The following is a 24,386-nucleotide window of genomic DNA, read 5'->3' as shown; positions in this document are numbered from 1 at the left end:
TACAATAACAGAGTCACTTATGGTTTATGGTCACTGTATTTACCTTCACCTACATACTTCTACTTCATACTCCTGCAGAAATGTATTTCTTTTAACAAGTTCTTCTATCTCAGCACTCAGCACACAAATATGTTGAGCATATCTGCAAGACAATTCCTGTTATGCACCGAAGAGTAAAAGCAGTTTTTGTTTGTTTTACGTATTATTTAAAGACTATAAAGATACAATTTGGATTGTATGTGTGATTGTATTGTACTGTGGTTTTCTGGGTAGTAAATAAACCTACTAATATGTAAGATTGGGTCACATTACTTTGGAATTTAGTCAATTCCTAAATACAAATCACATGGTAATTTTTGTAATTAGCAACATAATCCAAGAATTTACTCAAAATGTTTGTCTTCCACTTTCACTGTAACTAAAAAGACAAAAAACAGGCCACCTGGAAGTAGTAATTTACTAAGACTTATATAAGAACATACATCTGGCATATTCATATTCATGAAAAAAAGTTTCATAATTTTAAACACAAACATGAAAACATCAGTAATTTCACACAACTCAAAGACATGTAATCTGTACAAAACATTTATTTAAAATTGACAAAAAACAGCTTTGATGTATTTGCATAATTTATATCTGAAATCCATGACAAGCAAACAATAACTAAGGGGAGAAATGGCTTGAGGGCAACGCTGAACTGGATGTTTTAACACAAGTAAAAAGGCAGTTAAATTGAACAGCTTAGGACTTGTAATGAAATATGTAAAAGTAAAAACAGAAATTATTCTTTCATTAAAAAAGACATACACGCACATGAACTGCTGCAGAGTTAAAGAAACATGCACTGAAGCCTATTCGCTGCTGAGCTACACCAGGAAAGAGGAATACCAAAGAAAAAGTCAAAGAAATGGATGTGTTAGAAAAGAGAGAATGGTAAGTGAGAGAAGGTCCCTAGAAATTGATGCAGGCTGTATTTTCATTGTCCGTCAATAGATGGCAGTGCCAGCACTGTAGCATCACTCTTCAGCAATAATACATATATAACTCTGTAACTCTTTCCTTTATACATAAGAGACTGCAGAAAAACGGGCAAAATCGAGTTTAAAACAGCCAAATAACCTTGTTTGGTGTTTCCTCCATATATTCATTCTGGTTTGTTAATAGAGCTGCTTATTTACAGGACATATACACTTTGTGAGGCTCTCTGGACATATGTACAAATGACAAAATCAGGGAAATAAACTTGAGCTTCTTTTTAAATCCAGAAAAGATTTCCTTCATCTTGTCTGAGTCCGACCAAGAAAACAATCCGTACCTGCTGACACGTACAGAAGGACTACTTGGTCAGTCTCAACAGGTCAGTCTGCATTTTTTAAGATCGATGTCACCTCAAATCCAATTTGAAATGACGCCCTCTGCATTTAGCATCGTGAAGGTTACAAAGTTGTGAAGAAATGGCACGATAAAACATTGACACATTGACAGTGTGGACCAGAGTGCTACACTTAACACAGCGCGGCGGGCGGAAAACAATTTGAAGTCAGTCATTTTGCCCTGTAGCTAAACACAACACAAACACGGCGTGTGCTTCTTTTCCAGGGTTGTTTCGTTGGCAATGGTATAAATAATGAAAGTTAATTATTATTCATTACAATAAATATGTCAATAAATAAAAATGACCATGAAGTTCTCAAAGCTACGTGGAAAATTATGGACTAAAGTATTAACAGTTGCTCCAACAGAAACAGCTTGTGAAACTCCTTCTACAATGACGTGTGTGTGTTGTAACACTGAACGTATAACAGACCAGAAGACTGAAAACTTTTCTCCACCGTGACTTGATTTTACAAGCGTCTTTGATTCACTAGGCTCTATGAACATAATGACATCACAATAAAAATGTATACCTAGATAAATTTAGATGATCAGATGGCATCAAAGAGGTAAAGTTTACGATTAGTAAGGCTGCACATGGTCAGGACAAATGGACAGTATTTTCCGATTGTTAGTCAGGAAAACGTTGTTACATGTGGTTTCAGAGAAGCCTAAATATACACAACAACAAATAAAGCATGATTGTAGTTTTAAATCCTACATGTGCCAGAGGTCAGTGCAACAAAGAGGCACAGTATTAGTGACAGCTAATGCCACTCCTACAAACCAGTGTATATCTTTGTCTCCGGGTAGTGTTTTGATCTGGGTAGAGGACCAGACGAGTTACACACTCCAAGAGACTTCTAAGCTTTCAGTATTTGGACGCATGTCGGTTCAGTAGAGCCGAAAACATGCAGCCATTTCTGCATGCGGAAGTTGACACCTTCATGTTATTCTGCTCTTTTTGACACCACTTCATGGTCGTCTTTGGTGGTATTCTTCATTTTTATTATTACACCTCCACATTTGGCGAGTAGTCAACATCCTCGGAGCTCCGATCAATACGGCTTGACCTTCCCCTTTTTGTGTTTTTCTTTTTAAAACTACTGGCTTTTGAATACGTGGCTCGTCAGCCACAAAGAGGTAAGCCTGTTCGCGAGACACAAAGTCCATCGATAGTGTCTATGTGCTTTAGTTTTCTTGTATTAAGTAATATCTATTTACTTCATTTGCAGCTTCTCAGGGTGTGTCTGCGTGCTTGTAGTAGCCTCTCCGCAGAGCTGCAGAGGCGATGCTCTCAGCCGAGCGCCGCTGGTCCATACTTAGTAAAGCATCTAACAGGTTGTTGATGTCGGCTTTTAGTCCCTGCTTCTGCATCCAGTTCTTCAGCAGTTCATACACTTTGTCACCGGCGGGGCCGTTCTCCGCGATCCGAATGTGGTTGTCACTGACTCCGATCATTCTGAAGAACTTGTTGTGGATCCGCACGTCCAGGTACTCGTCGAACAGGTCGAAGCTCTTCTTGAGGGATTTTTCTGACCCTGAAAAACAGATAAATACGTAAAATTTAGACTTTGAGATACAAAGTGGCACAAATAGAAACTGTCACGATAATTACAAGAGTGACTCGTGCTTTTATTGATATATGAACGTGACAATCAATCAATCTGTTTGAGCTAAAGCGTACTTTATTACTGTTTTGGTTGTATGTTTTTATTTTATCTGTGTTTTTCTTTTTATTATTTGGGCAATTGTAATATTTTGTTTTGTTGTTTACCTATTTGTATTCTGTCACCATGGACCAATAACAGATTGTCAACACTAAGTTAAAAAAAAAAAAAAAACCTCATATGACAGTCAGTGTGTGGACACACTGGACATATTTTCCTCAGGGATGCATGGATAGGAATTTTATCAGAGAATCAAAGAAACCACATCCTGCTTACTTTTGCATGAACAAAACAACAACAAAACAACAACATGTTCCAGTCCCCCCAAGGCTCAGATGTGGCCTGACTGTCATGAGATTATTAATCTTTCAAGCAGCTAATTCAAGAGCAGAGATATTGTTTATTTAACTGTGGACTGACACGAACTGTGGTAAGTGGAGCTGTTTTCGGTGTACTGCTGCCATTGAGTGAAAACCAAGATGCATGAAAATTATCTTAAGGAAATCAACAGAGGGGAAGTTTCCCCCTCCGGCTGCTGGAGTCTTACCTAGCAGAGGCAGCAATCGATGTCGCAGAGGATCCTCCTGCAGAATGAGAGAAAATACAAATATAAAGCTGGTTAAAATTTGAAAAAATGATAAATCATGATTTTTAGATCTTTTTTGACGCTTTTCATTCCCTCACCATGTCTGCAGGCTGCAGTCTTAAGGCAGTGGGGCTCTGGTGTGGGGTGTTACCAGAGGAGGCCGCTGTGGGCAGGGCTGACAGGCTAGTTTGAGACGAACTTGTGGTGTTTGGCAAACTGTCCCCGAGTCCTCGGTCCTCGTCTTCAAGGGGAGGGGACGCCTTGGTCATCCCACCCTGGGTCTCCTGCAGCAGGGGCCTCGACTCCGGGCGGGACTCCTCCCCCTCCAGACCTGCGTTCTGATTATTCTGTCTCTCCTCCGCTGTAGCTCCACTCTCATCCTGAGCAGAGGAGAAAGCGGAGGTTGAAACAGTGACTGGGACTGCAAACACGCAATAACTACCAATTACAAAGCCCTTAACAAGGGACACAATACGAAAGGATTCAAACACAAAGCAAAAACTTACAATAGGAATCTTCACAATTTCACTGGAGTCACTATGGCTCTTTGAACCTGTTTAAAAGCAAAACAAATATCATCAGGAAAACATCGTTCATAAGCTAAAACACTATTGCGAAGGTACGGCACATGATGTCAACTCACATGGTATTACACAAGAATGCTGCCTGATTTTGAACCACCACACAGCCAGCCCAATGAGGATGATGAGGATGAGGACGACCAAGGAAATGCATATTGGAACAACTGGAAAAAAGATGAACAATTAGCTTTTAAACAACTTCTGAGTGTTAAGCGGGAGGCTTTGCATGAAACGGTGAAATGAGGTGAAGTTACCGATGTCTGCTGGAGCTGTAGGAGTCGTTACAGGAAGGACTGGGGAGGTTTTGGTCGGGGACGGATCCCGTTTTTGACACACTGTGTTCGAGAATGGGGTGCACTTCTTCACCTCCTCCTCTCCTGATTTACACCTGGAGTTTTTAAGAAATGACAATTAATTTCACGTAATAGTAAAACATACAAAAATCTGAATAAGCCTCGGAGCTTCACTCTGGTTGTCTGCCAGGGAATGGATTTTAACTGGTTTGCGAGTTTAATGAAATTAACTAGCTGTTTAAGAAACCCAAGAATACAGAGTCGACCCATTATCCTAAGATTTATATTCATACTGAGCAGTTTGCATCTAATGCCAATGTTCGCTGTGGGGCTGCATCTAACTATTATTTTCATTATTGATTAATCTGTTGACTATTTTCTGGATTAATCGATTAGTTTTTTGGTTTATAAAAGGTGAGAAAAGCCAATCAGTGCTTCTCAAAGCCCAAGATTATTTAGTCAAATGTCTTTTGTCAACAATCCAAATATGTTCAGTTTACTGTTATAGAGGAGTAAAGAAACCAGAAAATATTCATATTTAAGAAGCTGGAATCAGAGAAGTTTGACTAAGATTTCTCAAAGCGATTAATCAATTATCAAAATAAATAAGCAATTTAATAGTTGACAACTGTTCAATTAATTGTCGCAGCTATAGTTCGCTGCCAATGCATGTCAATGTCTGGTGATAGTGCTGAAGAGCAGAGCTGAATATCAGGAAAGAAGTAAATCACACTCACTTGGCACAGCGTTTGCAGACTTCGCAGGCCTGATCTGGGACACAGAAGGTTCCCGGTTTGCACTGGCACCTGGTGTCTGTAGTTGTGGTGCAGGAGGCAGTTTCAATCTCATCTGTGGAGAGAAAGAAAAAGTTGTTAGAGAATTGTTGCAGATGTGGATTTGTTTGTGGAATATCATGAGTGCCAGGGACATAAATCAAGTCAAATCTATACAGAGATAAACATAAAAAAAATCTACTCTTTCCATCGGCTGACATATTTGACAATTAGTCACCAAATTAAATACACAGTCAGACAAAGCTCTGATTATTTAAAAAAAATCTTATGTCATACAATATAATGATGCTATCTGACAAGCTCAAGAGAAGCTTACAAATTACTGGAACCTGTAAGGCAGCCTCGGTTCTTTTAAAAAGCGATTGTGACTTGTGATCCAACTTTGTGAAGCATGCATTAGGTTTTCCAAGCAGACTCATTATAAACCTGTGACCACTGGCTTGTGTTAAAAGAGACACTTCTTGGCTAATTTGTGGGCCGTTTTTGAAAAAGGTAGATAACTGGGTTTCTCATTTTGTCTTCCTCAAGATGACGAGGGAAAGCGAGTCTGTCATGGTTCATTTATCGAATTAGGACCCTCAAAAGACAGTAGGCATTGGAGATACAATCATTATTAACAAATCAACAATCTACCCTCCACAGGAAGACCTTCCACGGATATATGACGTCCATGCTTGCCAATTTACAAACATTACATCAGTGCTGGTTTGGTTGTAAAATGCGAACACACTCCTGCTATCTTGTAATCTTCTCCCAGTCATTTTCCTTCAATTCTATTCAGACAGATCACCTTGTTTTGTAGCAAGTTATGACACTTTTAAATAACTCTGTCCTCTTCCAGATATTAATTTCTATCACAATTTTATGACCAGAGTTTGTGCCATTTTATGACCCTAAACGAGGTCACATGTTTAGTCATTTCTTCCACAGGTGAGACCGTTTCCTAAATACAAAGTCCACAATTAGTCATCTCCTTATAAATGCTGTCACCCTCAATAGGACATTCCTGAGAAGGTGCATCAGCAGCACCGTGCTGATAAAATGAAAACATTTGTGTATTTCATTGGAAGGAAACCTTGCCTTTATCGGTCCATACATTTCAATTTGAGTATTAAATGTCTTTGTGTCCACAAAGATTGCTTTATTTACTGTGGTAACAGAAATTATTCAGCTCACAGCTTTAAATAGAAAAATATTTGTTGATATGACATAAGACAAGCGAAAGACATAAGTATTTACACAAGAAGCCAATAGTGTGTGCTTTTGTCACATATCATAAATTATTGTGAACTCCTTGTCCTTTCCTCTTGTCAGCGAGTGTTCTTGTTTGTTGAGCTTTTCCCTGCCTAGCATCTGCACTCATTGTATACACAAACACTCCCACAGGGACCACTACGGAGTTTATCACAGCAGTCTGTTGTTGGGACAATGGGCTTGATTGTTACCATTTCAATGATGTATAATAATTAAAATGGTAAGATGGGACGCAGAAACTCTGGGAAAAAGTCATTTATTATATAACCGTGTAAAGCTCATCCCCGCAGCACACTATCATCCTCATTACTGTAGCACATAAATATCTGAAAATACCAACTACTGATGACAATATGTCACATAAAAATAAATATTAAAGATGTTCCTGGTTTAAATTTTGTGCCGTTCCTCACAAAGCTCCTATTGATCCCCGTAAGAAAAAAGCCCTGAGAGGAAAATTTGTACAAGCACTTAAACTATAATAGTTGTTTTGTTTTGGACATGTTTATGACATTGTTCAGTGAATTAATCTTCTCCATGTTGTCTCATTAGTTTGTCATTTATGTAATTCAATCAAGCTAGAAATAAAGTTTTGTTGTTGTCCCTCTGCTTCCTTAATGCTGCCATAAAGCAGCTAATCTTTACACAGAAAAGGTGTTGTGTTGGACACAGATTCTGTCTAGAGCCTGTGTTGCATAATTATGCTCAGTGTTGACTGGAATGTAACACATTCATAACAGAGCGACAAAGTTTTAAATAGCGTCTGAGTCCCGGTAAACCTGAACCTCCGTTAGAAAAACAACATTCAGAAGTGGCAGACTGGCAACAAGTCAATACTCAGCTACCAGCCAGGCAGCTGGTGTTTTGAGAAACACACTATAATGTCTTGATTATGTTATTTCTATTAAATTGGCAGGTGCTTTGTACTCGTCTGTGTGTTGAGGGTGGGACATACAAAGCTTGAAATCAGAGTAGGGTGTCTGTTTAGCCCAATCTGATAAGTACTTCCTGTCTAATCTAAGTTATTTAAGCAATTAATAAATGAGAACGTTCTGAAAGAAAATCAAGATCCCTTTCACAGATGAAATGCCCTCTACAACATTAATCATTAAGCTTTGTTTTAGAGAGAAACGTGGCTTAAACTTCAAAAAAGCAAGGCTCTCTAAATGATTCATCCAATCCACTGTAGCCTTGTTAATATATGATATTTCCCAACAGGAGCTTCATAAGTTTATAGCAAACTTTTCAAAGTGTAACGTGTTCCAATTAGTTATTACGAGGTTGTAAATAAGTTAAAACTAGAGCAAAACACACAAAGCTCTATCTTAAAAACCAATGAATGAGCACAAAACACATCCCATGTAACAGTAGTCTCTTTTCTGTGGCTCCAGCCTTTCATTGAACACAAAGACGCCCAGTGTGGGAGACAATGAGATGCAGCCACACCCAGTTCAGCCAGGTAAAGACAGACACACAAGCAAATCTCCTGAGACACGTAACACACTCACATTCAGCCTACGAAACAAAACAACAAAGACACGCCCTACTACTCCGTGTAACATCATAAGATCACATTTTCATGAGTGGAGCTGAAAGGTGGGGGCGCAGACAAAAAGGTATTAACTTTCCTAAACAATATATCTTTGACTGACTGGATTACAGAAGGCTCTACTCTGGAATTAAAGGGCAATCCACTTTGGTGTTATTTAATTTCTATTTTCTGGTTCAACCTGAAGTGATGGATTTACTGTAGTTGTCCGCGAACACATTTATAGTCAGCCATATTTATCTTTCCCAGAAGAAGTTATTTAATTAATTGATTTGTACATTTAACAGGGACGTAAGAGTCAAATTTAATTATCAATTAAGGATGCATCGAATGTCTTCTTTTTTTAAACATTCAAAGCTTCTGTTGAGGTTTTTTGAATGAAGCTTAAAATGACTGTAGTTATATTTTACAATGTCGTCACCCTGAAAAAAGAAATCCTCAAAACAGAATTGATTCATCATCAGCAATCTAAAAATGCTTTCACATCTTTCTACAGTCGTTGTCTGTATGAAAGCGATGACGTCTTGATGGAGCGCTGAGGGCCAAGAGAACGCAGATACATCATCTTAGCTTTTTACTTTGTAATGACTTAAGTAGTTTACTGTAATAGTGTTAGAGTGTAATTAACAGTTAGATTACTGCTAGACAGCCCTAATAATCTCACTGGTGCATGCCTCCTTTTGTGCGCAGCAAGCGGGAGAGCAAACAGTTTATTGACTGCAGCGAAAATGTTGTTTTTGAAACACTAACACATATGGACTGAAGCAGAACATTTTGTTAGATAAAGACATGCTGTGAATGTCATTAATCATTTTCATTAAATTTTGACTGTGTGACTTTAACAACGTTGACAAACTACTGGAAATGTTTGGATCACACGAGTCAGAAAACAATCCTACGCAGACGCCACTGCAATCTATTTCTACACTATTTCTAGTGTAGCCTGATCTTTATCTGCAACTGTGCAGAAGTAACGAGTTTAAATGCCAATGTTATGAATGAGGTTTTAAAGCTTCACGATATTCAGTAAAGCCTTATAATCAATTCATAGATACATAATTTTCTTATTACATAGAAATGTTTAAAAAAAACAAACAGTTACTGCTTCTAAAATGTGAATAGTGTCAATTGTTTTGTCTAATTGTAACCAGTTGCGTCTCTTTGGCCTTTGGACTTTTGATCAGACAAAGGAAGAAGTCTAAAGACGTTAACTTGGGCTCTGAGGAACTTGTAACGGGCTTTTTTAAAAGTAATTATTTGCTGTCATTTTATACATACTAGCACATAATGGAAATAAATGTCAGTTGCAGCCCTATCAATATGATCAAATTATCATTTGACCACTCAATTGGCTGAATGGATCTTATTGGAAAGTGTCTTACCCAAATCTTAATGAATTTTAAATTAAATAATATGTTAAAGAAGTAAAACAAGACCCAAGTTGAAAAAACAAAGACTTTCATCAAATTTCAAAATCTTCCCACTGACGCAATCACAATTATGATATTATGAAACACACATCAAGATGCCACCAGATTTTTTACCTAAGCGGCAGTGCGTGCAGGGCAAACAGCGGTTCATCCCATTGGAGTGCTCCGTGTAGGTCTGCCCATGCTCGCAGGACAGACAGATCCCCTGTTCTTGGTCTCTTTCACATTCCTTGTGCACAAAGGTTCCTGCAAATATAACAAGACAACAGTCAGACGACAAGTCCATTGAAAAATATACACAAAATACAGAAAATTCAAGTCCTGTGGACCTCGATGTGCTTTCTGTTGAAGTAGTTGAGACAGGACATATCACAGCACGGGATCACACTGTGTTTTATGCTTCTAAACGGTAAACCAATCAGGTTTACCGAGAATAGGGGGGTAGTTTGATTTGATAAAAGCACAGAGGGATGATTTTTTCTGTTTTAAGCACGTTTCCAGAAAGTTAAAGTCATGGCATTTTATGGTTACTTGACAGAGGACAGGAACCTTGTCACTGAAGTCCACAGTGGTTTGAGCTCTTCCACTGTTCGCTTATCACACTTTGAATTTTTATACTCAGTTCATGCATGCCATGAATAAAACCACGACATTGTCATGTGTTTCCAGGATTTATCTGATGTACGGAAGAACACAGTGGAGAATGGGAAGAATGCAACAAGACATATTTTTGTTAAGCTCTGTGTATTCAGTAAATAGACTGTTAGTATTGCGGTTAAATGTGGTTAAAACTGATATTCATGTGCATCCAGGTAAAAAAAATAAATAAAAATAAGATCTGCCTGGTATGATAAAAGCTTATACTGACAAAAAGAAGCAAAAAGCTATTATTTCAGAACATTAGGTGGTCACAGTAGCTTTAACGGATGTGGTAACTGGCAAGAATGCAAGAAAAGTGGTGGAAACATAAAAACCACGAGAAACAATGATTTTTCTACAGGCCAAACAAGCAGCAATGTTCTGTTTTTAGCATTTAATATCTGTTAATTATTTGTCTCCCATAAATAACGTTATACTTTTGTTTCCGTCTTGTGTACACTTGCCTCATTTGCGTTGTTACTTTGAATGAAGATTTTCTCTTATGGAGTATCACCAGATTCATAGGCCGGAATGTTGACACAAACAAGATGACAAAAATAAATGTGCGTGCGGACATTATCTAATAAAAGGGCATGTGTTTTGGAAATAAAGCATAAGTTGATAAACTTGATAGTTATCTAGTGATGAATGTGACCCAAAACCAAAACCTGAGTAAATCAAATAAAAAGATTTCTTAGAATTCAGAATTCAAATGAAATAACTCAATCAGCCGGCAGCAGTATGTAGTAATTGCATCATGGCTAAACATTTTCTGAGCTAAAAAAGAAACAAGTTAACACCCTTTACGAATTCTGTGCACAAAAAATTAAAAAGGGAAGGTACTTTTAAAGACTTGGGACTTAAAGAAAACTTCAGATGCTGCTTCATTCTGAACTGCTGAGATGGAGCAGTTTGCCTTCTGTTCCCGGACATCACGCATTCTTTCCAGACCAGGCAGAGAGTATTTGCAAAAGTAATTTGGGATACAGTTCTGGTTAAGGGTTTGACATTTGACTTCAGTTTATGCACACAAAATGGCAGTCGAATGTTTGCTCTAGCTTTCACTCACTTCTTGTTATGTCCGAGGATATAACATTTTCAGGACACAGGAAATGATATAATTTGTTGATCACGGGGAGTTTCAGGTTATTGCAGCAGGCCCACATTCCTTGTATGTGTGGATGTATATTGTACTTGATGTGAGTCTCCTTACCAGCCTGGCAATTGAGGCAGCAGAATCCCTGGTGGGGGTACTGCTCATTCTCCACACATGTTCTGTGCCGTCGAACGGTGAGGTTTTTGTATTCATCGCTGGACCACTGAGCAGCTGGAGGTTCTGCTGCGTGACAAACCAACCCGACGAGGAGTGCTGCTACCAACACCTGAACCATCGAGATCAGGGAGAGGGAGAGGGAGAGGGAGGGAAAAGAGAAAAGCTTTGCATTATTTTTGTGTTTCCACAGTATACAGACGCACACACTCAAACCCATTAGATGAAGGACAGTAAAGAGGAGAGTCTATCTTCATAGGAAACCTTGTGTGAGCAATCTACGACTTAATTTGAACCATCTGATCTGAACATCTGCCGTGGGAAAGCAATTAAGGGAGCCAACCAGCCGGTCAGAACTGGAGGCAAAACAAGCCTGTGTGTGCAGGATGCGGAGCTATACGCTAACTGCACGCAGCGCAACAGGCAACCAAACTTAATTACTGCGTGATCTGGTTTTCTTGTCGGAGAGGTTTAAACAGCAAAGACTCTGCTTCCTCTACTGTGGGTGTAACAGAAAAAGGTTTTATAAGGTATCTCAGCTAACACCAGCACAGTGCCCATATCAAATGTGATTCCCGAAAATCCATTCATGTGCTAGATAATAACCGGCTTGTATAGGTGGGGTGCTGAGAAGAATACAGCCGAACACTTTAGTGTGGCCCCCAGGCGCTGGTGTTTATTCACACGCTTTTCACCATGTCAATGTGAGAAGGCCCCATTCATTGGCAAACAACACACTTTAGTGCCTCTACTTCAAATGACCCACATTCTTAAACCCCGGCTCTTTGAATGCCACGACATGTGACACCGTCGTGAAGCGCCTCAAACGCAATGCGACACCTCCTGGGTAAATGAGAGGCCTAGATTCGGAGGTTTTGTGCACCAATCTCCCCCTCCTCATCCACCTCCACCTCTGCTAGACCAGGAGAGAAAGGGAACAGGTTAGGGTGGAGAGGTTGAGAGGGAGAAAGAGGAGGAGGGGCGTCGATTCAAAGTGAGAAACTGTAGACAGCGAGTTGAAGATGGGACGCTCAGCAGGGAATAGGTTGTCTAAAAAGACAGTGTGGGAGAAAAAGAGTAATAAAGACTGGGAGCAGATAGACAGAGGTAGGGAAAAAGGGACAGGCTTGAGTGGAGACTGACTCCTGACGCTAGTCTTGGCTCTCTGGAGGGCCGCCATGCCTTGTTGTTCAAAAGAACTTTCCTCTCTCTCTCTCTTTGCCTTTTCCCTTCTTCCTTTCCCTCTGCTCACGTCAGACTTTCCAAAGACGCTGAGAGGCAGACGTGGAGGGGCAGACGGCCGGCAGAGCAGTCACAATCACACCATTTAGATCTATCCAAACATTCTGAGGAGGGTGGGGGGGACAGAAGAGAGACGGAAAGGGGAGGGAGATAAAATGAGAGGGGGGGGGACTAACAGCTTGCATGACACAGGGTGAGTCTTTTAGACTTGAATACACTATGTGTATGACTGCAGGGTGGGGGATGTAGAGAGACATGGATTTGGGGAAAGAGTTAGTAGAAGGCCGTGTGAAAAGGCAAGAGAGAAAAATCTGCGTTTAAGCACATGTGCACGACAAAACAGTGGAAAGAAATGACGGGGGAAAAAGACAACTGGGAAAGAGTGAGCTGCACTAAATGTAACCCTACACGTCTACACAGGAGAAGTAGAATGAAAAAATGCATTAAAAAGTTATTTACCCTGGCATTAGCAGCTAATAAATCACTACAGTCAATCAAAAATTGAAACTCAGGTGTCGCCTTGGCAGTAAAGATGCATAGACAGCATAGAGGTGACATCATTTCCCGTCTTTGTTCGAACATTCCCAGGTGCAGCTGCCCTCAATAGCAGACCTGTTAATGCTCAGCAGCTGAAGGTTGCTACTGTGCACAGAGGATCCAGTCACATTGAGAGAAACGGGCTGCTACTAATGAGTATTTCATCGCTTAATCTGTTGATTATTTTCTAAATTAATCAATTACTTGTTTGGTCTATAAAATGTCTAAAAATGTCAGCCCAAGTTGATGTCCTCGAATGTTTGTATTGCTGCAACCAGGGTCCAAAAATAACTCAGAAAAACAAAAACATCAAACGCTTGTAGGTTTTCCGCTTGCTGAGTAAGTACAGATGCAATTTGACAGACACACACGTACGCTCTAATTTCACAATTTATTGACATTTTATTGACTTAATGATTAGTTATGACAATAATTTGCAGATTTATGGAATATAAAAAACATAGGTGCAGGTAAAGTTTGACTTTTCCAATGCCAACAATTCTCATTAATTTCCTGTTTGGCAACAAGTCAATTATTTGACTGACCTTTTCAGCTCTGAAGAAAAACAACAACTGCTACTGAGAATTCTTTAAAGAGGGATCATTTTATAGGATGGCAGAGTCATAAGTCCATGATCACTTCTCCATGTGGGAATCAAAAACATTCTCTCTTCTTTTTATTTTGTAACTTCAGCTTGCGGACAAGAAAAACTAACAACGCCATCAACATGTGTCCACACTAATGTCCTAAGGCTGCTTAACTACACATACTATACACATAAACACCAGGAGCAGCCACAATGTGGCTTAGTTTTACCTCCATAACCAAGCGAGGAGGAAGACTGGAGTGACCGTAACCTCAGGGTAGAAAGTTCTCCAAACCCACAATGCCTGGAAACTCTCCAACCCTCGGCTGAAGTGGTTCAGTCCACTTCACAGTCTTCTCTATCCTCTCTACAATGAGTGGGTTTGGTCGCAGATTATTTGGTACAACAGTGTCCTATTGTCATGCTTCCAGTCTGTATGTATGGTAGGTTAGTGGATGCTTGTTAAACTAATAAAAGTTACAATAAAATAATGAGGGAGCCTCTGTTTATCTGACAACAGTAGCCCCCCTCCACTTCCTCTAAACACCCTGGGTTCTTCCAAATTGCCCTGGCACACACTCTACACATGCCATGTACACTGAGAATGCATTTGTGACTAAATGACAGGACATCCTCTCAGTTGACCTAGGTTATCAATGGGCCATTTATAGGGCTGTGATCACTCCTTATCCCTGAGGGAATTACAGTGAGTTCTATTATATAAAAAAAAAAAAATGGGCAGAAACAGAAAATGTGACCAACAATTGTACACAGACAACACAACACGTACGCACACAGATAAACCAAGGGAGAGTCTTCATTTCATATTGGACAGATGATTTCAATCATAGCGAACTGATAAGGGCAGACACGATGTACCTCATTAAACTCCTGTATCCGGTGGAGGACCTGATTCTCTATATCATGCTTTTCTTATTAGCCAATCTTTTCTTTCATCAATTGTGGGACATCCATACTGTCAGACAACATGACAGAAAGGAAAAAAAAGCTCCTGAGAAGTTTAGATTTAAAATACCCCTGAGGACATTAGATTAAAATATCAAGACTTCTCACGTTAGGTCACTTGTAATACGCAGAATTTTCATCATCAGATGACAGATGGTCAGCAGCTGGAGGATTTGAGTCAACAACCAAGTAAACTAACACAATAAGTGCTAGTTTACGTAGGAGGGTAACTAAGTACATTTGCTTAAGTACTGCACTTGAACGGGGACTTTGCTGATTTTCAACCAGCTTTGGATCACTACAATTTTGGTCATATATGCAAATGAACAATGCGCCCACTCCTTGCCAACACAAATCCTCAGAAATGACTCAAAATGTGTCATCTGGTGGTTTTTAGGGCTATCGTATCAACTACAGACTGTTTTCCCGCTATTCTATGCCGGCATCCAAGGACACAAGGAGTATAATCAGATCGAGAAGAGAGAGCTGCTCCTCTCTCTCCGATCAAACTGTCAAAACTATGCAGTACTGATAAAATATATACCAAGATCTGTTAGTAAACTTAAACTACCCATTTCTCGCCTCTCTGGCTGTGAAATACTTCTTTAGGTTTAATTTTGATGCACTTTACTAAAGTGTTTCCATTTTATGCTGCTTTATACTTCTAGTCCACTGCAATTGGGAAATTAAAAGTGATTTACATATTAATTATTTATCAATAATTATAATCCAGTGATGTAATGTCCATGATTCTGAATTGGGTCCTTCTGTATATAGAGTACGTTCATTTTTGTTACTTTAAGTTTATTTTGATGCAAACACTTTTGTACTTGAGGAGGACTTTTACTTAACAAACTTATACTTTTTATACTGTGGTTTTGCTACTTTTAGCAAAAAGTAGTACAAGATCTGAATGCTTCTTCCACCACTGTCAAACACTTCAACTTTCCATAATACATTGAGGAATCAACCCATTTTACCCTGATGATGTTGAAGGACTTAATCACATGACAGGCTGAAGCATAGAACAAACATGTTTGTACAATGCTTTTCTCAGGAAAAGAAAAGAAAAGCGTCATAGGTGACATAAGTATGAAACCTCAGTTTAAATGTCAACATGTGTCTTCCTCTGACCTTACCACAGCTCAATCTTAATCACAACGCTACCTCCCACAACCACAAAAAAGAGACACCCCTCCCCCATCTCATGCCATACCATACAGTATCACTGTACAGTACAGCTGCCACAGTTTAGAAGCACAACTGATGTCACAGTTTAAACATTGCACCAATGAAAGATCACAAATGATCTGCCTGTTGTCTCCGTCAATTAAAAAGCACAAAGCTGGTGTGAAGCACAGTAAGTCCAATCAAGAAGCCAAAAACATAACAACTTTACCACATGATCACTGCTGAATTGTTTTATCTAATTTTGACCAAGTGTCTTGTGTAATTGAATAAATGATGATCAAAATAGTCCCCCTTTGTTCTCTTTCACAGTTAATTGTCTGCTTTTCACAGTTAATTGTCTGCTTTTGACTGGACTTTTGAAAGCCAAACATTTCCACATTTCCACCCATAACTGTTCAATTGTCTTGTCCAATTCTGACTAACGCGCCAATTGTCTTGTCTAGTTGAATAAATAATCCCTTATTTATGGTGTTGCATAGTTTTCCGATGGCTCTTTGACCTAAAGGAACGCTGATGAAGGCGAGTATGAACTAGAGGTTAGCAGCAAAATATCACAGAGAAAGAAGCACTGTTCTGCAGCAAATGTCTTTAAAGTTTCAATTAAAATGATTATCCAATATTACTTTGACATCTGTCTTTTAAACCTAATTCTAATTTAACCAAAACTTGTCATTAAAGATGAGACATCAAGTACGCATTGTCCTACATTAAACTTTAATTTAATATGATCTTTTTTCAACTGTTTGGGTAATCTTTTTGAAACAGTTGGGTATTGTGGAATTAAAAATCCCCAGAGGCTGACCTTGAAAGACCACTGAATGCTCTCTGCTTCACAGATAAAGCCTGGCATTCCCTTGAGACACGGGGTGACCATGCACAGCTTTCATTGAGTGATAAATTACACTGACATTCTGTGTTAGACGATGAAGATCAAGTACAACCCCGCTTATGTCAAGAGAAAGAAGTCTGACACTTGCTACAGCAAGTTCAACCGAGCTTGGATACATCCATCATTGTAAAGCTAAATGATATAAAATGAAGAGAATGACTCCCATGTCATTTTAAAAGCACGTAGACAAGAGAACACTCAGAGTGAAAACCACAAAAACTGCGCACACACATTGAAGAAGACACACATACAATAGAGTATGCGAGCACACATACAGTGTATGTGTGGGAGCGTGTGAAAAGCGGCTGCCCCCTCCTCTCAGGGAGCACAGGAAGCTCGAGACAATACAGAGGCTTCATGCAGGGTTCAGCTCCAAACTGTTCCCTCCACAGCAGCCTGCCTCCGAGCAGGCCCAGCACCCGATTAGACACACAACATATCCGCTAGGCTGGATATTTTTAACTCAGGGAAGCTGCAGCTCCATGACACAAATTCTTGAGTTTCCTCAGGAGGTATGCTTCACTGATTAGACAAATGTGACAGTGTGTGACAAGCAGGTTAGGTGACATTCACCTTAATACCAGGGAAAAGAGAGAAAGGGCAAAATCTGTGATGACGACAATGTATTTAGTGAATTTCCAGGCAGCGACCCCACAACCACAAGTTTGTGAAATGACACCCTGACAATGACGTTGACCACATACTGTTTTGATGAAGGTATTAGCCAAAGTTTGAAGGGTTCAGATATCGTAAGCAGGTGCAGTGTGACACATATCTTCCAACTTGTTTGTGTTGTGAGGTCTCTGTGGTTTTTAAGAGTTGGTTGCTGCACATGAACACAACACCACTGTGAGTCACATAGCACATTACTGAGGGATAAACACAGGCCCTGAATTTGTACGTCAATCCACAATTGAATTTAGAGATTTGTGTGCAGGAGGGCTATTAACTTAGCCATTTTAAATTCTGATTAGGCCCTTAACAGGGAAGCCAGGCAGCGACTCACGAGACAACTCCAGGAGGGAGAGAATGAAAGGAGCAAGAAAGGATGACTAATAGATTAAAGTATGTGCAGGAATCCATCACCTCGCTTTAGAGACAATCACATTAGCTCCATTAAAGCTTGTCTTTGTGTAAAAGGGAAAAAAAGTCCATGAAGAGCAGGCAGTTTATAGTCTCCTCTATAAACACATCACAGCAAAAATGTAGAATATGTGGCTGGTGTGGCACGGCAACAAGGACTTAAGTAACCATCAATAGCTGGAATTTATGTCGGATTTATGTCTTCGTAAACACAGGTCCATTTTCTGGACAAAGGCTGAGTTTGCTCTAAGACTCAACAGTTCATCTAGCAGAGCAGGAGGTCAGAGAAACTGATGAACGGAGCTGATGCAAACCTTATGCCACTCTGGTATTGTGTTACGTGTCTGAGGCACCATCTAGTTCACCTGACTCCAGGGTACAGCTGAGAGATGAGTTGATTAATTACCTAATCGTCTGTCAGAATACTAATCTGCAAATATCTTGAAAAGCTACTAATAATTCAACTAATTTTTGTAAGCGAAAGTGCCAAAACTTCAGAGGTTGCTACTGTTAAATGTAAATCTGTACTGTTTTCTAGTCTTTTATTAAGAGTAAATTAAAAATGTTTAGCTTTTGAACTGTTGGTTGCACAAAACAAGCCATGTGAATTAGTCAACAAGGCCTCTGGCAAATTGCGAAGGCATTCTTCATTATTTTCCAGACCAAAGGACGAATATTTTCATTAAGAATATAATCCGCAGATTAACTGATAATGACAATACTCACTGCAGGCCTACTACTGCGCAACGTTTTCCAGCTTTTTTTTTTAAGGCTGCAACAGGCGACTTTCTTTATTATCAGTTAATCAGCTGATTAATTTCTTGATTACTGATGCAACAACGAATGACTTGTTTTGTTCAACCATAGATATGAAATGTATGATCACATAAAACAAAGAAAAGCAGGATATACTCACAATTTAAAGTTGGAACTAAGAAATGTTTGTCACTTTAGCTTGACACATTTTCATTGAAACATGAATTAAAATAAAAAATAATTAATCTTGAATCAATTATTCAAATAGTTCACTCTTTCTAGTCATTGACTAATCAATGACTGAAATGCCCAGATTTGCACTTGTGACACATAACAGTATTCTAATAGTGATTTCCTCTTATTTGATGGTCTTCTCTTCATTTAATAGAGTATCAACAGTACCCATTTGAATAAGTACTTCCAGAGATGCAACTGACAATAATTTAATTATTAACTAATGTGCCAATGATCAAACATTTAGCCTATTACAACATCCAAACATTGTTGAAAGATGTTTACCAAAAAAAGACATCTGGAAATAACATGTTTTGTCCAATCAATTGTCCAAGAACACAAAGATATTCAGTTTTACAATGATGTAAACAGAGAAAAGCAGTACATCCGCACCCTGGAGTAGCTGGGCCAAGGGAATGTTGGGCACTTTTGCTTGAAAAATGACACAAACAATAAATAGATTATGATTAACTTATTCTTTCAGCTTTACTGAAATGTAAAATGAGAAACATCACAGCTATAGTGATTTCCTTCTGTAATACGTTTCTCTTTAAATATTGTATGAAAACAGTGCTTTCAAATATGTACACACACTCATAAAATACAGCTCTATACCAACTATTTTGATACTTGATTAATCTTTTCTTAACATTTTCAATTTAAAAAAGTACAAATTCTTTGATTCCGGATTCTGAAATGTATATATTTTAAGGTTTCTTCAATCCTCTATGACAGTAAACTGAATTTCTTTAGGTTGTGGACCCCCCAAAAAAGAAAAAACACATAGCGAACTGATTAACCGAGAAAATAATTGTTAGTTGCTGAAGTATGAAAGTGTAAAAAGAAAAGAAAAAGAAAGAAAAATAAGCTGACACTAGCTTTGCACCCTTTGGCAACCAGTGTCCATTTCTAGTGTAATGAACTCAAAGAGGACAGTAAACTCATGTGACTTGACCCATCAGATGACTTCTCTACACATGGGAGAGCTACAGTACTGCTTGTAAGAGAAAGTATTGAACCCAATATTCCTTCTGACACTGTATAAAATATGCAATTAGTTGCTACTTGGGTCTAAAAAACATCTAAGAATGTATCTGGGTGAAGTTAATCTGTTTATCTGGTGATGTTTGACGCACGGTAAGTTATCCCTGTTTATCTCAACTCTGCTGAACCATGCTCGTGTGAGCTCTGACTTGTCTCTGTTGGTATGCATTACGTGAGTGGGCTGCACCTGAACAGGTGGCACTCCCTAAGTGAGTCAGCAGGTCTCTGATAACTGGAGAGTGATCACATCAACCACAACAACAGGCTCTATCACAACAATCAAACTGCCAGTCATAAAACAACTTTCTAGAATAAAAACCTGAGTGGAAACTGTGACAGGCAAACATTAAAAAAACAAACAACCACCTGTTATCTGACAGTGAGCTAGTTGCACCCCATTGCATCATTCAGTGTCGATGTAGCTTCTCTAAGTCACAGGCCTGGTTATAACTGTTCACATGGTCACCATGCAGGGCAGCAGTAAGTAGCAGTTACAGTATTAAGGACTCTAGAGTGACCACTGCTCAGTCCCCAGTGACACAGTTTGGCCTCCACTTGTCCCAGATGTCAGTCCTGCCCTTGTCTATGTTCCCCACAGAGACAGAGAGGGATATTTCCTGTGTGAACCAACACCCAGACACACAGTAAGCAATCATGGATAACAATCTTGTGTACATTTGCATGGGCATGACAATTCTCAGAAGTAAATTGATGCCACTAATATCAGCATATCTGTGTACTCGAGACAGGAAGTTTACTGGAGGGCCAGGCACGTACACTCAGGCAATTTGAAGGGGTGTGTGGGGGGGATTAGAGGGGGGAGAATGGGGGTGGGGGCGAAGTTTCCTCATAGTCCCTTAGCAACAGGGCCTGCTGGCAAGGCCTCCAGAATGTACTGTGGTTTACAGAAGAGATAAACATTGACTTTGCCACCCGGAGAAGTAAATCTGATTTCAGTAATGGAAGACTGCATGACTTAAAACGCACATCAGACAACGCAGAAAACAAACAGCAAAACTCCGGGCACATCGGCAGATGTTAATTTAACGATGCCATGCCTTTATTTGCTCTGCTAGCAACTGTGATTCATTTTCCGCTTCTTATCTCCACCCGCAAACATAGTGTTTGAAGTAGGGCTGCATGATACGATAAAGAAATCATATCTCGATTATTTTGACATGATTCCTGATTAGTGATAATGAACATTTTTGCATCACAATTTTCATCTTCACTGAAAAACAGTTGGAATCACGATGATGTGACATTCGGTGGATGTTGTCTCACATCTGGAGGACAAGGACGGCATTTCTTCGGCACTACAGCGCTTCATTATAATGCTGTTTTGTCTCACTTTTTACCCTTCTCAAAAAAAAAATTGCAGCTTTCACAGGAATCACAAGAAGCCGGTCACAGCAGCAGCTTCTTGCAATTACAATTATTTTTTCATTTACCGTGCAGCCCTGAGTTCGTAGAAAAGTGGACACCCTCCTCGTGTCCCGTTCAAAAATCAATCACATACGATACTATACATAAATTCAAAGAACATTTCACAAATTGGTCACACTTTAAGGCGTTACACGGTGAGCACACAGCATTTATAGTGTCAGGCTTTGGTGCTGCACAGCTGGAAAAAACAACAGCCGAGGAATGAAAAGACGCCTCTGTGAAGGTCTGACAGTGGAATAAACTTCAGTGGAAAAACTGTTTGAGAGACTTTGAGACTTTAATTGACAATTTGGCAAGGTGAAATATTGTTTTTTTTTTTTTAGGGGTGTCCATTAAAGCTGCAGACATGTTTCTAAATCTGTGCATCTCACTCTTTTCACACAGTCTGATTTAAAAGCTTGTTAGAGTGGACTCACAGCAGGCCATAACTGCACTGCACTTATTAATAGTGCCTAATGGGAATGCTACATCCGCTGTGACAGACCAAGAGCCATCATATGCTGAATGTCTGAACAATATGACCACATGATGCCCAACACAGATGGTGGTTGTAATGTAGAGAGGAGGAGGAGGAGGAGGGGGGCTGATAGATGATGAGTGAATAATACAGCACATGTACTGAAGTGGAACACAGGGGCCTTCAGATGAATGCTCTCTGCAGAAATAAACACTTTAATAAACAACAACAAACTCAAAATTTGCTTCCTGTGTCGGACCTCTTGCGGGGACAATGACCGGGCTTGTTTCATCTCCTCCAAACAAGTTCTCGGGCCCGGCCGTGGTTTCAGCTCACATGTCATGGTAAGGCTTCCCAAAAAAAAAAGAGTCAAGCTTCGTCTGCTGTAGGCTTCAACTTTATAGGAAAGTGGGTTTTTTAATGATCACAACTCTCCCGGCGACTGAATTAATAATCGTGCTGCTAGCTTAAATGAGTCCGGCGTCGCGAGCGCACTACGTTACCCGAAGCTATCACAAGTTAGTGGCATATTTCAACCGTTATTAGCACTTTAGTAAAGACTTTACTGGCAGTTGTTAACCAAATAAAGCGGCATACATTTTTAAAAAAGGAAGTTTCTGGATAGTTAATGTCGTGTTTACTTACAGGAACTTTCCCGACCGCCGCACCGAAGTTCATCTTGGGAACTTCGAGATGAGAGGAAATCCCGGCGACTTGGGACGTCTCGTTGTAAAGCCGTTGAAAAAAAAAAAAACCCAACACAATTATACTAGAAAAAGAAAACGGCCACACAAGTCCAGCTTTAAAACTATCCGTCGTCCAGTTTGGCTCATGAGTTTTTGCCCCTGACAAGACTTTCTGCTGTTGGCGGAGACAGACACGGTCTGAGCGCCGCTCAACGACTGTTTTTTTCCCCCCTGCCTCAGAGCTGTGCGTGACGTCAGACGCAAGGACCAATCACAGTGCGTCTTTCCAGAATAATAATGAGGCAGCATGTGTGCAACTTTCTTCTGACTCAGATGTAGTTTTAAATACACAAGTGTATTCAAATATATTAGTGTATTTAAATATATTAGTGTATTTAAACACACTTTCTATAGATAGACAGACAGTTAGACAGTTAGACAGCAAGATAGATAGATGGATAGGTAGATAGATAGATAGATAGATAGATAGATAGATAGATAGATAGATAGATAGATAAACTATATTGTTTTGATTGAAATTCTCCTTTGACAAGACTAAACAATACTCACGATTCATATTTAAAACACATCTGAAGACACATTTAAAACACACAAAAGGGGACTGTCAAACGTGCAGTGTCTATTTTATACTTTGTAGATCACCTATGCTAGGTGGCAGTTACTGGAAGGCGTGGTGGAGGGGGTGAGAAGGGGCCTCTGTGGTCAGGGTGGCTTTCCTGATCACTGAGCGGTTGTACAGTTCAGATAAAGGAGTTAGGGATGGGGAGCTGATTATTTTTGCTGGGCCTGATTAGTAATGCGGGAGAGTTTTTGTTTTGGGTTTGGTGGTGAGGGAGTTGTTCCAGGATGAAATGTTGAATGTGAGAACGGATTCAACGAGTGAGCGGTAAACCAGTGTTAAAATGCCCTTTATAGTTTATAGTATAGTATAGCTTTATAGTTGCAACAATTTATATGGAGTGAACAATGCAGCTCTCAGCTCAAAACCTACATTTCAAGTGGGTCATCTCATGCTCTGATCCACATTCACTCATGAATAACCCGCTCCAAGCATTAAAGCCATTAACTAGCATATGTAATGTGTAACTAACTAGTAATAGCTAACTCATGTACAACAAGTTCAAGCACCAGTGAATGAATGATCCCAAACTGTCTTCTTTGCTTTATCTTCTCTTAAAGTAAATCCATGTTGTACATCAATATTTTTCTCTCACATTAATCAGACCACTGGAGTCTGTCTGTTATTCAGTCTGTTGCTATACTGACTAATGAATCATAAAGTCGGTCGGGTGTTAGTCCAAGTTTTGGCTGAACTCACCTTTCTGATGTTTTAGTCACTGTTTTTTTTCTTTGTTTGCTTTGTTTTCTTTTTATAATTTTGTTTGTTTGTTTTGTTCTGTTTTCTATATACACTATCTTTCTCCTGGAGTGGCAACACCTTGTTTGTTATAGCACAATTACAAAAAATAAATTAATAAAAAACTGTGACCTTTGGATCAAATACTCACTCTGTGAATTCCTAGGAGACTCTTTGTGGTTCATACATGAGTAATAGTAAAGATGATGATGACTGATGATGACTGATTTCAATATTCGTGTCATGCACCAAGAGTGCCCGACTTTCATGGGTTTACAAGACACCAAAAATGCAGCGGTCATTACAGTTCATTACAAAATTACAAATTATTTTTCAGCTGTCTTAAAATATTCTGCCTCCTCTCACATGCTTGATGAAAGAGCTCTGCTACAAAAAAGCTTCCCTTCCTGAACACAGCTCAAGTTTTTTATTATCACTCAACCAGAAG

The 24,386-nt window shown here is 39.4% G+C and overlaps 1 protein-coding gene across 1 annotated transcript; it reads right to left on the bottom strand.

The window, feature by feature from the left end:
* Nucleotides 1-570: 570 nt before the first annotated feature.
* On the bottom strand, nucleotides 571-22,781 carry tnfrsfa (tumor necrosis factor receptor superfamily, member a). Its single transcript, XM_084383254.1, has 10 exons — nucleotides 22,520-22,781; nucleotides 11,387-11,555; nucleotides 9,649-9,780; nucleotides 5,245-5,356; nucleotides 4,469-4,602; nucleotides 4,277-4,378; nucleotides 4,140-4,186; nucleotides 3,732-4,013; nucleotides 3,595-3,631; nucleotides 571-2,918 (listed from the first exon to the last, which is right to left on the bottom strand). Exons 1-10 carry the CDS (start codon nucleotides 22,550-22,552, stop codon nucleotides 2,617-2,619), a joined length of 1,350 nt encoding a protein of 449 aa, XP_084239380.1. The 5' UTR covers nucleotides 22,553-22,781; the 3' UTR covers nucleotides 571-2,616.
* Between the last annotated feature and the right edge of the window lie 1,605 nt (nucleotides 22,782-24,386).

This window comes from Pagrus pagrus, assembly GCF_965226575.1.
Source record: "Pagrus pagrus genome assembly, chromosome: 19".
NCBI classification, from domain to species: Eukaryota; Metazoa; Chordata; class Actinopteri; order Spariformes; family Sparidae; genus Pagrus; species Pagrus pagrus.
Note: the sequence above shows the minus strand (reverse complement) of the source record. Positions and strands in the feature narration are given on the sequence as shown.